General features: G+C 44.9%; 1 protein-coding gene across 1 annotated transcript; it reads right to left on the bottom strand.

Annotated features, from left to right (window-relative positions):
* Positions 1 to 1,597: 1,597 nt before the first annotated feature.
* On the bottom strand, positions 1,598 to 14,932 carry LOC142082107 (UDP-glucuronosyltransferase 2A2-like). Its single transcript, XM_075149808.1, has 8 exons — positions 14,197 to 14,932; positions 13,764 to 13,770; positions 8,357 to 8,982; positions 6,225 to 6,373; positions 4,783 to 4,914; positions 4,277 to 4,364; positions 3,308 to 3,527; positions 1,598 to 1,998 (listed from the first exon to the last, which is right to left on the bottom strand). The coding sequence occupies exons 1-8, from the start codon at positions 14,930 to 14,932 to the stop codon at positions 1,722 to 1,724; spliced, it is 2,235 nt and encodes a 744-aa protein (XP_075005909.1). The 3' UTR covers positions 1,598 to 1,721.
* Between the last annotated feature and the right edge of the window lie 620 nt (positions 14,933 to 15,552).

Below are 15,552 nucleotides of genomic sequence, written 5' to 3'. Positions count from 1 at the left end.
TTCAACACTAGATAAGCCAAATTTCTCTGAGTAAGTTACAGAAAAGGAGCACCTCCTTAAAGTGACTGCAGAGGACTTTCTCTGTCCAACTTTTCCCAGCTATCCTGTTTCCCGTGTCCTTTGTTAGCCCTATCTGACCAGCGTCTATGCAGTATGCTAGAAGGCTTGGTGGCCTTCTGGCAACCAGACTGACATCTCAGCAAATCTTCTACTTGCAGAAGCTGGATGATGGGGGCTGTTAGTGATCAAGCTTGGTGGAGCTGTGCCTAGGGACCCAGCTCTATGAACAGTTACAGCAAAACTTTTCAGATCTGGGGCCTGAATGTCATGCTGTTCCACTTTCTGTTCACTATGCATATTTCAATATGCATATTCCTGCATATGATCCCATCATGACCATAGGAACAGAAGTTACCATGAGAAGCACTAGTCTTTTTCTAACCTCTCTTTAGTTTGGAAACAATTCATTTGAGGTTTTGTAAATGTTGTAGTATGAAGAGATCTAAGCAGACATTGAAACTATTGACAATGCTAATAAAAAAGTTAATGTAGTGTAGGGAATTTTATTATGCGAACAAATGTAACATGTTTTCTCAGCCTGTTCTGTTTGAAAACAATTCTGCAGCATCCAGAATACAGCAAATGTCAGTTAAAATTGGGGCAGGTTCTTTCTTGTGTAAGCTGGCACAGCAGTGGAATAACCTTAGCTAGAACAGGAGGCCTGAACTAGCATCATTCTAGTAGGCTTTCATTAGTAAGTGCACCTTGAACAATTTCAGGAGTGCTGCATTTACTACCACTCTTATCTGAGCCAAGAGCAGCATTATTTTCCCTCCAACTTTTCAGGCACAGCAAGTGACTATTGCACTGTTCCCACATGTAATGTTACTTCTTCGCAAGTTCCATCTCTAGAGGTTTTCCTGCGTTTATCAGTTAGCATGGCTCAGAGGCACTTGGGGGTTAAGATGAGCAAGTTAACTGACAGAGGTGGTTTTCACACCCCTGTAGTGTTGCAGTTAGAATGATGGCCTATGCAGGACTCCAGGCATATACTGAATGGAAAAGAGAAATGGTTCTCAGAAAAGTAATTTCTCTGCTGGTTTTAGCACTCTGGTCTCCCCTCAGCCCTCAAGTAGTCAGTGCGTTTGTAAAAATGTGATGATACAGGCTTCACCAGCTACTTGCAGCTCCCAGTTTTTCATGATCTTGGCCATTCAAGATGGGTGCTTTTTAGGAGCCTGTGATCTTAGCTTCACTGTCCAATCTGGAGAGAGCTATTTTGATAGGAGAGGCATTTTGGTTGTGAATCATCAAGCCTGGGTGACATTATAGGAGAGGACAGAATTAAGGTAGGGAGACTAGTTGCAGATTGAGGGACCCACAGTACCACGCAAGGGAAGGCTGAATTTATGAAATATACCAAAATGAATTTGAAAAGTTAGAGCAGCAATTACCATTCTAGGGACTGTGTGTGATCAGCTAACAGGGTCCCACGGGATAAAGCAACTATAATTCAATCTTATTTAGGCCAGAAGGAATTTGCTGGCTAAGCAAGCAGCTCTGCCCCACAACAGCTTTTTAGCATGACCCAGTTCAGTGCGGTGCTTCATGATATGCCCAACTTAAAGCATATCCTAATAATTTTATTCACCAAGGAAGGTGCATAAATGCCTTGCTGAATCAGCCTAGGAGAAGAAAAAGTGCTGATGGGAACAGGATGTCTATTCTTTCTTCCTCTTTGCAATCCTGCCACATCTTGTACAGCAAAATAAGCAGCACTTAACAAGAATGAAGACAGCGATGGCTGCACAGGTGAACAGGAATGCCAGAACATCCAGGCAGTGGTACTGGTACCAGGTGAGATGGTGAGCAGCTGGTCTCAAGTGCTTTGCTCCTTTGTGACGCATGACAAATTCAATCCAGAAGACAGCTCTGTCCAGAGGCTTAACTGGCTGGTCGTGGTGTATCTTGGATAACCTTAGAGCATTTTCCTTATAGCTGGGGAAAAAAAGAAGAAACCGAGGAGATTTGATTCCTGAAACAACACATTCAGCACCTGGCAGACCTCTTGAGGAAGGTACAAAGCCCTGCTTTTACTTTCATCGATGTTATTTAAATATATTTGAAACTGGCCCAATTTACTCCTATTTGCATAAAATTGGATTATGAACAGTAATAGAAAAAGCCAATCTTTGCAAAGAAAAGTTACTCAAAATTTTTCCAGATACTCCTTTAAAAAAAGCAACATGGAAACATTTGCAGCATTTTCTATTCCAATATAATATAGTGTGCTGGTTTTGGCTGGGATAGAGTTAATTTTCTTCACAGTAGCTAGTATGGGGCTATGTTTTGGATTAGTGCTGGAAACAGTGTTGATAACACAGGGATGTTTTCATTATTGCTGAGCAGTGCTTGCACAGAGTCAAGGCCTTTTCTGCTTCTCACCCCACCCCACCAGTGAGGAGGCTGGGGGTGCACAAGAAGTTGGAAGGGGACACAGCTGGGACAGCTGACCCCAACTGACCAAAGGGATATTCCACACCGTATGACATCATGCTCAGCAATAAAACTAAAGGGGAGGTTGGCAGGGAGGGCATGTGCACCAGATTTCATCCACCTCTTTGGATACCTGGTCATCATCCAGGTTGTTATAGATCACCTCCACCACAGCTAATTCCCTCAGATACTGGATACCTCCATCAATGGTGGTCAATTTGCTTCGGTAATTTGCAAGTTCTTCTTTGAAGGGATATCTGTCCTTCACACTTAACAGGAGTCACTACCAAAGATTGAGGACTCGTGCCTTTTTTCCAATCCCTTTGTCAATGGCCTCATCCTTAGCAAGGGATCCCAGCTGCCGGACTTCCTTACCATCTAATTCCTGACTGATAGGTACAGTAACCTAAGGATGTTGGTAACTAAGGGGTAAGAGAAAGAATTGTTGTGGCTACAGACAGAGTAGACATAATACAACTAGAATTGTCACCCAGAGCCTCCAGAGGATTTATACTAGCAGAGAACAAGAAAGAGAGAGAGAGAGCAGAAAACTGTCTCAGGAGCTGCTCTGGGCTTTCCAAGAACTATTTTTCTCAAAGGGATCGTAACATGTAGTATAAGGAAAATCAAATTACTGATCTCTTCTTTCTGAGAAATGCTGATTCTCAGAATTGAAAGATAGTTTTCTCCTGAAACCCAAACTCCAGCTACTCAGTATTTTTGGTTCCCACAAGAGGCAGCAGAATTTCTCACATCAGCCGCCCAAGATTTTAATAACCTCATCCTACTCTAAGGCAAGAACAAAACTCACGTGGAATTGTTAATGACTGTATTCAGTGCATCAATTAGGTCCTGTGTCTTCAGTGTGCTGAAATCCACCTCAACTGCAGCTCCCTTTGCCTTCATGTGAGCAATGTTGTCGGGCTGGTCAGCAAACATGGGAATCCCAACCATCGGGATCCCATGGTAGATAGCTTCATAGATCCCATTGGTCCCACCATGAGTAATAAAGGCCTTCGTCAAGGGATGGCCTGGAACAGGGAAGGAAAGGCACATGTAACAGCAGCTGTGGCAGACTGCGTTCACTGGGTAATGAGCACTGCAGACAACCCAAGCAAATGCACTGCTAGAGAAGAGAACAGCTTTGACCTCTGGATGAGCATCAGAGCTTGCACGGTTAGCTTTCACACATTCATATTTAATGCAATAGGTGAATCGACATGTTCCTCCAGACTACCCCAGAGTTACTTCAGCTCTTTTGCTGTTGTGCAGTTCTAGTTTTTACATGATATCAGGTTCACAACAGCTCCCTGCTGCAGCCTTGCTTAGGTCAAGCATTTTGAAGAATGAGCCCTGGAAATGAACTGCAGAGGCCAAATCCAGCTCCAGAGTACACGTCTACTTTGATATTTACTCCTGCCTACAGGTGGTTCTTAGCCCTTCCAGACAATTGCCACCAAACTCTGTAAGACAGAGGCTTTTGCTTTAGAGATCCGTCTTTATAGCTAAGCTCAAGTTGCTGCCTTCTTGAGCCACTGCTCCCTACTCCCTTCACAGCCTGTCTGTATCTTCCATGGTTCTTGTATAGCCATTCACCTTAAAGTGAAAAGCAGGCTAGAAAATTAAGGCTCCAAGAGCAAATCTCTGCTGCTTAAGCTGCAAAACTAATCGTAGCCACAAGTGTTACGTGGTTCTTTTGCCTGAATAAGCCATTTTAGTGTAAAAACAAGGAAACAGTTTTTCCAAAGGCGCAATGAATCCCAGATAGAATCAGTCTCACCAAGCAGGTCATTTTGGGGTATCCAGTCATAAATCCTGGTGTTGGAGCCCAGAGTTTCTGGTTTTTTCCCTTTATACCGCCAGAGGACCTTGAACAAAGGATGAGTAAGATAAACATAGTGCATGTGACATGCCCTTCTGTATTATTACATCTAATGTAGGGGTTTTTCTCAAACCCATGTACCTTTTCCCAGTAATTCTAATAGCTTTGGCTTCAGCTCTTTGATTAGTTATTATGTGCTTATTGTAAAAATCGCAGAGTGAGTTTTATATTTTGTCCTATGGACACACTTCCACATCATTTGGTTCAGAGAAGGGGAAACACCAGAACTCCCCATGAGGTGACTCAGCAGTCTGCCTTTCTGCAGAGCCCAGCTTCCCAGCTGTGGCACATCCAGCAGAGATGCAGATAAAAACCGGGCCAGTCGAAACATAAAAGGATTGCTGAAAAGCAACAGAAGTGACAAAAAACAAGGCAAGTTGTTTTAGACTCGAAAGGAAATTCACCTTTTGTGGAAGCTGGCTGAGGGCTCTGCCAATCACATTACTTTTTTCATCAGTTAGGTTGTCGACCATCGACCCGAGAGAGAATACCACGATGCCGTGTTCCCCTGAGCTCTGAACAAATTCTTCCATTTCCTAGGAGAGGCAGAAGACATACTAAGAGTAATTATGCACTGCAGATTACACAGATTTCTGTGAACAGAGAGCATAACCTTTTTAGCTTATCGAGGAGATGATCATGGTATATGAGCAGCTCCACTGACAGGAGGGCATTACAGAGATGGACCTGGCTCTGTGCAAAACAGACAGTTTCTCCCCAAGAAGGAGCAGGACAAGTTGAGACAGGTGACAGAAGCTTTGTCTTTTTGAAAGCGAGTCAAGCAGTGTCAGGACACATTTCTTTCAGAGCACAAGCAGCAGGAATGGATCCTGGCACTGGCCTGAGAGGGCCATACCCGGTGACACCTTCCCTAGCATAGTCAGTCATGGTTCTGGATTTTCCTGGAACAAGCACTTTGTATTTCATAGCTCTGCAGGAAGGGACAGTGCTGAAAACTCACAGGGTTTTTCAGCATCCTGATCAGAGATTCATCTGATGCTGCTGTCACTTTGTTAGTCAGCCAGTTCTCTATATTTCTTGCAATACAGCACGTTGCTAAACAGATTTTCCACAAATCAGACCAATAGGTCTTCCTGCTCCTTTTTTTAGTTAGTGTCATGTGAAATGGAGCAATGACATCCAAAAGAGAATGGTTATCCATTTCCCCCAGCTCAACCCCTGCTACAGAGGAGTGGGAAGAGAGTTAGAAGGTTCCTTTTAGTAGACATCTTGCACTGAAAATACCCTACCTCCTCTAAGGCTCCTACAGGAGTGATAATCTAGACCAGAGCTTGTCGTGTTGCTGTCATGAGTATCTGGGAGTTTCAAATTCCACCTGAATATTGCCAGTCACAGCAGAGCGTAGGCTGGAGATGCTGAGGATTTTACTCCCTTTAAGATATCTTAAACTAAGGAACAATAGAAAAAGTGGTTATCACTAGTCTCTTTCTGCAAGTCTTGACTCCATTTTGTCTCAAGAATTTGTCCCGTTGCAGTGCCTTTTTGCATCAGGTATTTCATCATGTTATCATGGGCTGCAAGTCTGTATCTTAGAATTAAATTTTAACTACTCTGAGGTAGCACCTATTTTTCCTAAAACAAACACTGTATTCCCTCCTGCTGACTTCAGCTATCATCTTCTAAGACAGCAGGCTGTAAACCCAGCGCTCAGTTTGCACAAGTACGGACAGATTGCTAAATAGCTCTGAGCTCCCCACCAGCAGCAGAGCATCTTCTTTAAGAATGAGCTTTCTCAGGACATGGCTTGCACGGCTGATCAAGGAGAGAAACAGTTTTTGTTCTGCTGGGCAAACAGCCAACCGATGGCAGAACAAAGTTGGGATACCTTTGGTAACGGCTTTGCAGGCTGGCAATGAAGTCCTCCAACGAACTCAAAGTTGGGCAGGAAAGGGCGTGGAAATTCAATATCCCAATATGTTCTGATTAGCCATATCTCTGCTTTCCCCATCGTCTCACACAGGGTTGTGGGCCTTCCTATGGACAAGGTACAAGGGGTTTACAACGCGCATGGAAGCGGTCTTGTTTGCTGTAGATTGTGAAATAGGAGCCTTACCTTTGTCTTTTGGCACTCCCAGTTAGTGTAGTCTATCAAATCATGCATGAAATGAAAACATGGACAAATCCAGACCTATTCCTTGCCCTGTCCTCTGTTTGACCATGGCAGGTTGCCATGAACAAGACAATATGATCTTTAGAAGGATTTTGAACCTTCAGGATGAATTTAGAGTACAAGGGTAAGTGGGAAGCATTTAGTTTTTGTGATGCAGAAGTGCAATTCTTGTACCGCTGCAAGACTTCATTACCTGTGCTTGTAATAAAAATGCACTTTGGGGAAGAGAACAATCACAGAAAATTTAGTTCCAAATAAAAAATAAATGAATCGCAAAGTAATGATCACCAGTCAGGGAGGAGGAAAGTTTTTAAACAAAATTCCGTGGCATTTTTCAAACAGTGACTCAGTCAGTAGCTGCTCAGACTACAATAAAAGACAGGTACAGCCATCCCTAGTTCTCTTGGGGACTGGGTCAGCTCCTTCTGACACATATCGGGAAAATTTGGCCAAATCCATAGGTGTTTTGAATGTCATTTTATGCGAGATCCAATGTTTCTAGGAATCCATCTATAGAAAAAAATCCAATGGATAAAACTGTTTTATAGCTTCCCATTTGGAAAAATATATATTCTCAGGTACATGTTGCAAGTTGTCTTTGCAGTATTTTCCCCACAAGGTGGAACTGGGGAGTAAAAGAGTTAGAAGTGTTGGTAAATGACTGTCCAAAGCCAGCCTAATGCAAGCAGGAACCAAGCAAGATAAGCAGCAAGATAAAAATTATCAGTAGGGCATCTTCTTATACTGCTTGATCAGCGTTACAATTTACACCAGTAATTTTTTTTACCTTATTTTTTTATTTTACTTTTTTTTATATTATATTTTATTTTATTTTACTTTATTTTAAGTAAAGAGCAATGAGTCAGTTACAAAGTTACTGGAGTGAAAATTAAGCTTGCATTACAGTAGAGTGATGTAAAGGTGTAATTAAGTCTTACGTGGTATTAAAAAAAAAAAAAAATCAATCCAGGGAAAAGGGACTAGTTTGCAGAGCACACAGGCGTTCTTGGGAAGCGCAGGAAGAGATTGGAGGGCAACAGAATAGATGGCCTTGTGCTTGCTGTTCACTCGTTATCTGCCTAAACATAGATACTCTGTACAAGAGTCAAAGTCCATTGAACTAAAAGGTCTCTTTAATAGACTTTGAATCAAGCCTGAGTTGTACGAGGTTGGAACAAAAATTTCAGGTATGTACGTAGTTTAAGGAGACTATTTCAAACTCTGAATGGTGAATGAAAGGGAAGAGTGACAGTTCTTAGCATTTATTATTGGAGAATATGAACTCACACTTAGCATCCTGTACTACACAGGGTTACAAGATGATTCTTCCAGATGATGCATGCAATGTGAATGAGGGGTACTTTTTTGCTCTGCAGTTGTCCAGAGACAGTGTTCCTAGTTACAACAGGGTTAACTCCATCCCTACGTTGTCAATGGAGCTGTCTCCAGTGCCTTACACTTACTTAAGGAATGACTTTGCCCTCCAGCTTTTATCTGCTACCATCTTAATTGTAGAAGTGCCTGTCATCAAGATGAAGAGGCAACAACTGTCCTCTGAAAGCACTAAAATGGGCATACAGCTTACTGCAAGAGCTCACCTGCAGTATCATCATTGACAAAAATTAGAACTATGTGCTCTAAAGATCCTCAAGAGGAACTAGAGCAAAACTGCACTGGTGTCTGTTAGACTAGACACACTAAAAACACAACCTCCATGTGACCAAAATAGGATTACCATCTCTGCTGACCATTGAGAAAGAGTATGTTGAGACAGCAGCACTGAGGTCCCAAAACATTCAAAAGGCACAACCTGTGCAAGAGGAGAAAACACTCAACAGCTACCTTACCTAAGACATTACTGTAGTACCCATCCCATTCGTCTCGCCAAATCTTCGAGAAAAAAAAATCCATGGAAAAGTAAAAGAAGAAGTTCTGTAGTCTTTCCACGAAGGACATCTGGTCTGTCAGCCCCCTTGTGCTAGCAGGCACATAAGAAGGTGGGGACGGGAGTCCACCGCACAGCCGCTCTACCACATTCCCATGAGAGAAGCGGAAGCTGTAGACAAAAGGGATCGCTAGGATTTCTGCTACGAGCTCCCCACCCACAGACAGGGGGTCAGCGATCAGAAGATCAAACTTGGCCTGCTGCAGCTTTGCTATCAGCTGAGGGTTCATCACCAAGGCATCACAGGTCTGCTTTGACATATTGGTAAAGACCTCCACTTCCTCTTTCATCCTCCACATGATCTCCCAGGGGGAGAGATTAGGGACCTCATTCATCAAGAAATTGAAGAGCTTCTCCATGATAGCATGCAGGGCCTTCTGAGTAAAGGGGACTTGCAGGACCTCAAAGGTGAAGGGGGAGGAGGTGTCTCGGTAGTTGATGAGCAGATTGCTTGAGGGCACCAGCACAGTCACTTCATGACCCCGGAGAACGAGCTCTTCCAGCAGCACTTTCACATTGATCCAGTGACTTGCATCGGTGGGCCAGACCACCACCTTCCCACAAAAGCCAGCGCTCCAGCAGCATGCATAGGCCCAGAGCAGCCAGGGGAACCTTGGCCCCATCATCTCAGCAGTCCATGTACAGCTTCGTTTTGACTGAGCTGGAAGCAGTTTGCTGCTTCAGTGTGCAAACACATCTGAGCCAGCCAATAAAAGTGAGATCCACTTGGTGCCAAGCTTGATAAGAGGGCGTGTCAGAACACAAAATGACACTCATGGGAGGACTGGACAAGCAGCAAATCCCATTCTGGAGTCTCCTGCAGAGCCACAGCTGATCTTGAAATGACGGCAACTCCTGTTTCTGCTCACCACAAAGTGCATTTTTCAGCATGTGAGGACCAGAAGCCCTTCCCTGTGTTGTAGTTTAGTCTTGATATGCAGCTAAGCACCACAGAGCCTCTCACTCCCCCACAGTAGGAGGGGAAAAGAGTCGGAAGGGCAAAAGTTAGAAAACTCATGGGTTGAGATAGAGAAAGCTTAATAAGCAAAAACCAAAAATAAAACCAAGAAAAACAAGTAATGTAAAAAGATCAATTGATCTCCACCAGCCAACCAATGCCCAGCCAGTCCCTGAGCAACAGCAGCCCTGGCAAGCTTCCCAGCCCCGCAGCTATTTTTGCTGAGCACGACATCACATGGTATGGGATATCCCTTTGGTCAGTTGGGGTCAGCTGTTCCAGCTGTGTCCCCTCCAAGCTTCTTGTGCACCCCCAGCCTCCTCACTGAGAGGAGCAGTGTCAGAAGCAGAAAAAGCCTTGATGCTGTGCAAGCACTGCTCAGCAATAATGAAAACGTCCCTGTGTTATCAACACTGTTTTCATAACAAATCCAAAATATAGCCGCATGCAAGCTACTATGAAGAAAATTAATTCTATTCCAGCCAAAATCAGTATACCCTCATACCAGATCTTCAAGGTGAAGACACACGTTCCTGTACGAAGCAGCTCAGGCTAGGGAAAGCACATGAGCAGCCCATGGGACTTTTTTGACAGCTACGAGATGAACCAGATCTTATCACTTGACTATAGCCTAGATTTGCTTCTTTGCCCTGTAAGAACCACCTACCTGGTTGCAGTTGTAACCTAGCTGGTTACAGTTTTTATCTCCTCATTTACTAGGTGCAAAATGTCCTGCAGCGATTCACAACTAGCCCACAGGGTGCTCTAATTCTGTCCTCTCTATAACCAGATGCTGTGGACACACAGCACTGCCCCTGGAAGGACAGAGTCCTGGTAGAGATGACTGCAGCATCAGGCCACCGCAGGAGGGAAGCAGGAGGAGGTGAGGAGCACAGGTTTTGCTCACCTTGCTGCTTCTGTGCCTTCTCTTGGGAAGATGCTGCAAACTGGCATCTGTGTATCCATATCATGTAGTGCAGGACAGATACAGCCAAGACAAGACACCTGACTTCCCCTCTTGACTGTAACCTGCAGATGTAGTGGAGATGCTTGGTGCTACTGATGCATTCAGGGAAGAAGGCAACTGCTCTCTCCTGAGCAGAGGGCGAATGAGGCTCAGGCTGAGTCTAAACAGGGCCTGAGCACTCCTCCTGGAGGTCAGCACCACCACATAAGCTCCCCTCACTAGACTGACGGTGGAGCAAGCAGTCTTTCATCATGCTTCAACCTCATCACTTGAAAAAGCCTTTAGGTAGCTCTAGGAAGGCAGCTAGAATAATGAGAACCCTGAAGAAGATTTTCCAAGGAGAAAGAGAAGATGCATGCATACACTGCAGGAGCTGGGACATTGCCCCATTTCTGTGAGATGCTTGCCCCTTCCTTTCACACCTCCTTCAGGACTGGACACACTGCACATCAAAGCATATCACAGTCAGGATAGAGAACAGCTAAGCTAACACAGCTGACAAAACAGGTATTGCACAGGGAGCTTTAAATGCTAAACCCCACATTTAACAATAGAAAAGACAACACAAGATCCAAGCAGCTCTGAGGCTTACACAACAGGAGATCAGCAAACCATGCTTCTGCCAGCACAAGATTTTCTAGTCTCTGTCAAACATTATAAGCAACACAAGTAAACGCACAGCTAGGTAGTCTAATAGTAGGATATCTTAATAACTTAGCTCTCTTAGCAGAATTATACACTACTAGTGAAATATAAATAAAAACACTTGGAGTCTCATATTGAAATAATATTCATTTTATCTGCCCACCAAAAAAGCATATATGTTTGCCCTGTTTCCTTTTAAGCATTACAATAATCACTCAGAGCAAAAATGTGAAAATAATTATGCAACTATTATTTAAAAAAGAAAAAAAACTTACAAATAAATACAACTATCTTCTAATATTTCTTTTAGACACTTTCAGAAACGCAAAGAACCCTGTCTCTGCTGAGGGCCTTTTATCACTGCAGATGGGGGCTCAGCTACTCTCCCCAGCCTTTAAAAGACCAAAGGAGGCCATTCTCATTTCGAGATAAGCTAGCAAGCAAAAAGGGTGCTAGGGGAACAAAGGTTGTATTGCTGTATAGCCTTCCAAAACCATTTTTTATTTCTACTTCAAAAGGTTTAATTCAGTAGTCTATTTGGTGGGTATATAATATTATTTTGCTGTTCTTAGTGTTTGTCATGGTTCATCTATGAATATGACTGATGAGCTCTGTTTCAAGTGGCTTTAGCACTGTTTTACCTATCCTAGAAGTACCTGTACGGACTTAGCTGTACTAGTGTAGCAGGTCAGGATTAACAGGTAACATTTGTACTTGCCTGGATTGTTTGACTTGACACAGGAATTTTGGAGGAAGGAGAGTGAGTTCAGGGCTGTCTTGCTCCTCATTTGTGCCTTAACCTCTAAGCTCTGGGTATTTACTCTTGTGTGTACAGCAGCCTTACCTAAAACATCACTGCAGTATTGATCCCAAGTTCCCCAGAGAAGGTAATGATATATGATATCCTGCACAGTGTAGGTGAAGATGTTTTTTAGCCTTTCCAGGAAGGACATCCAATCTGTTAGGCAGCTTAGAGTATGTAGGAAGGAGGTGCTGGGAGTGTCCCACAGAGCTGCTCTACCGTGTTGCCTAGAGAACCAGATGGTGTACATGAAGGGGATACCCAGCTTCTCAGCAAACAGCTCCCCACTTGGGTGCTAATGGGTCTGCCAAAACAACATCGAAGGTGGATGCCCTCAGCCTCTCCAGCAGTACCTCATTCTTCAGGACTTCACAAATTATTTTGGTTACATTCCCCAGCTTGTACACCAGTTGAGCTATCTTGTAAAGACTTTCCCAGACAGGTAGCACTCTCTGCTGGTAAAACCAAAAATAGAAAGCTTCTTCCAGTAAGGTAGCCATCTCCTTTTTGGTGATCGGCACCTCAGCCACCTCAAACTGGGAGGGTGAGGGCTGGGTGGGGTTGAGGATGAGGAAGCACGAAGGCAGGAGCACGGTCACCTTGTGGCCCTGGACCAGAAGCTCCTGGAGTATGTACTCCATGTTCAGCCAGTAGCTGTTGTCAGCCGGCCAGACCAACACCTTCCCCCCGAGCCCCCAGCCCAACACAGCCAGCAGCCACAGCACTGCCACCTCCTTCCCAGCCATAGCCTGCCCTGTGTGGCAATGCCCCCGTGGCCTTCCTTCACCCGGAGCAGCAGCGCTCCCAAGCTGGGCTGGCCATGCGTGACACTGCCTTGCTCTGGAAGGCAGGGAACCAAGGTAGCTGGCATGAAATCCCATCCTGGATAATGGCATGTTTTCCTAGGGAAAAAGGTGACTGGGACCAGCTGGCACCATCTGGTAGTAAATAGCTTGCTGAAGCTGGAAGATGTGCTTCCTCTGGAGCAGCGGGGAGAGCTGTCAGCCCTGGGGGGCTCAGTCCAGCGAGGATTGTGTCCTGTTGGTCATCCTGGCCCTCCTGCCTGTCCAACTAGAGTCTCTATGTTATTTGTTTGACAGAAGAGGTGACTTTTTCATTCTTCTGGCTCTTTGAAGCACAGCTGGGTATGCAGCGAAGATGTTCACCCACTGTGTGGGCACCCCTTTGCTTTATAAAGCCACTGAGCGTCCGTTTACAGTGCACTTCAGGAGGTGACCCAGGGCTGCAGCTAAAGAGTTGCATCTTGAAGTGGCTGAAACTACACAGCAAGTGACTCCAGTATCAGAGTAAGACTGTCCTCATGTGAACTTGCCTCTTCCAGAGCATGCATCGTGGGAGGTAGGTGATGGTGTGGGCTGTCCTGCCTGCCACTAGGTGCCAATTATGCACTATAAGTTGAACCAGAAGATCTGTTAAACAGTTTTATTTATGGTCACCCTTCTAATGTGCAATTAAGAAATAATGTAAGTCCTCTTCACTGTGCTAAAATCATTACTGGGCTTCTGCCCAGCTCTGTTACGCAATGTTTTCCTAATGTTGTTGTGCAAGACTTCTGCTACGGCTTCCGTGCAGCATGCAGGTATTTGCAGGCAATTGAACCCTGAGAGATTTGCAAGTGCTCTTTTTCCTGAGCTCAGTGTGAGGTTAGTAAAAATGGCATATTGATTACATGTGATTAATACTTAAATAAACATACTTTTCTATATATTCACTCAAAACAGTCCAGAACAAAAGCCTGCAGAAGACGACTTGTTGCTTTCACTGTTTGCTTGTGGGTGGAGGGTGTGTTTTAAATACAACTTGTTTTGTGCAGAGAGGATTGGTTTTATATGACCAGTGACATAAGTGAAGTCTCTATTACAAAGCCACAATGCATTTCAGTATTGCTACTGAGGGGGGCAGGGTTGGCTCGTAACTCACCATCTCCCCCCTCCTTGTTCTGATACTCTGGATTAGGAAAACAGCACTGTTCCTGGCTGCTTTCTGTGCAAGCAGTCATTGGAGGGGGAAATGTGTAAGCTGAGCTCCCTTGCTAAGGGCCCTATATGGTGTGGAAGTTGTTTCAACCTCCACATTAAAAATAGTTATGGTAAAAGTCAAATCCATCAATTGGGATGAGCACCAGTCCCTGTCTCAATGCAATGGCATAGCAGCACAGCGCCCTGACAGGGGAGTGGGTGCAACTGATGGACCCTGGTGGCTCATTCCCTTTTCCACATAGGGACATAATGACAAACTTCTTGCTGACCTCTCTCAGACTTTGACTTTGCCACCCTGCCGGGTTCCTAGCTCTGCGAGGTCGTAAGGCGGGAGGCTGTGTAATGAGAAGTGAAGTAGCAGAAGGCTTACCTAAGACCTTGCTATAGTAGATATCCCATTCTCCCCAGTAGCTCTGGAAAACATAGTCCTGCAGGTGGTAAGACACGATGTTTTTTATTCTCTCGCCGAAGGACATGCAGTCAGTGAGCTCGGACAGGGCTGCGGGCGTGTAGGACGGTGGGGCTGGGATCTTGCCGCAGTGCCTCTCCACGGTGGAGGCTGGGGAGAAGCGCAGCGAGTAGATGAAGGGGATGGCCAGCTTGAGAGCCAGCAGGTCCCCGCAGAGGGTCACCGGGTCTGACAGCAGCATGTCATAGCTAGACCCCTGCAGGTGGGCCATCAGCTCTCGGTTGGTTAGCACAGCGTCGCACATTAGCCTGTTCATATGGTGCCAGTTTTTGGACAGTTTTCCCAGCTCCTTGTAAAACTGCCAGAAGGTCAAGGTGGTTGGCCTGTTATTCAGCCACAGTGCCACTACATCCTCGATCAGATTCACAATGGCGTCTTTCTTGAAGGGCACATTATAGACCTCAAACTTCTCTGCGGCCTCAGCCCTGGGTTTAATGAAGAGAGAAGCGTTGGATACCAGGATGGTAACGCTGTGCCCGCGGCGGATGAGCTCCTGTATAACTATCTTCACGTTCAGCCAGTGGCTGCCTTCTGTTGGCCAGACCAACACGTTCCCGCAGAAGACAGGCCCTAGAAGAGCGACCTGGAAAAGGAGCAGCTGGAGGTATTTCTTAGAGCCGGTGGCTTTTGTGGCCATGGCAGGGTTAAGGGCTAGATAGCCTGGGAGTTTTCCCTTCCAGTTGAGAGTGCTGCACTTCTGTGTTGTGTTTGATGGCTCTTTACTAGCACTCTTAGTAAAAGCAAGAGTTTGCTGTTGTACAGGTGGGACCTTTAAAACCCACGTTTGGTTTCAGGTCTGAAAAGACAGAAAAGGATGTTTGGTGATTCACTTTTCCCTTTCTGCCTTCTACCCTGTTAGTTTCCCCCTGAGGGAGCTCCTTTCCCTGGTTAGCAGGTTGGCAGCAATCGCCGCTGCTGTCAAAAGTCTGCCTTCAAGCTACTCCCTTTGCACAAGAAGAATTTCATCCTTTATTTTTTTATACCTTTTGTAGTTTTTCTGAGGAATCAATAAAAGCAAATAACGGGGTCTCTTCTAGCTGTGTAATTACTGTATCAGTAAATGCTGGCAGATTTGCTATAAGTATTAGCAAATAAGTGGCACTGCTGCCAACCCTGGAGAAATACTGAGATTTGCTGGACAATGTATGACCATATCTATCTACCATGACTATCATATGATTTTAAAATGCCTGTTTTCAATTACAACAGCCGTGGTATCTGTATACTGTAATATTTCTATTACTTATGGCAGCAAAC

The sequence above is a fragment of the Calonectris borealis genome, chromosome 4 (genome assembly GCF_964195595.1).
Source record: "Calonectris borealis chromosome 4, bCalBor7.hap1.2, whole genome shotgun sequence".
Lineage (NCBI taxonomy): Eukaryota > Metazoa > Chordata > Aves > Procellariiformes > Procellariidae > Calonectris > Calonectris borealis.
The sequence above is the reverse complement of the archived record's forward strand: the minus strand, read 5'-3'. Positions and strand labels throughout refer to the sequence as shown.

What these genes read in the sequence shown, in the direction of transcription:
- LOC142082107 (XM_075149808.1), bottom strand. Translation starts at nt 14,932, where the DNA reads ATGGCCACAAAAGCCACCGGCTCTAAGAAATACCTCCAGCTGCTCCTT. An exon ending in TCAGCCAGCTTCCACAAAAG is followed by an intron (nt 4,365 to 4,782) that starts GTGAATTTCCTT and finishes CCTTTGTTCAAG; the next exon opens with GTCCTCTGGCGGTATAAAGG. An exon ending in ACCCCAAAATGACCTGCTTG is followed by an intron (nt 3,528 to 4,276) that starts GTGAGACTGATT and finishes TCCCTGTTCCAG; the next exon opens with GCCATCCCTTGACGAAGGCC.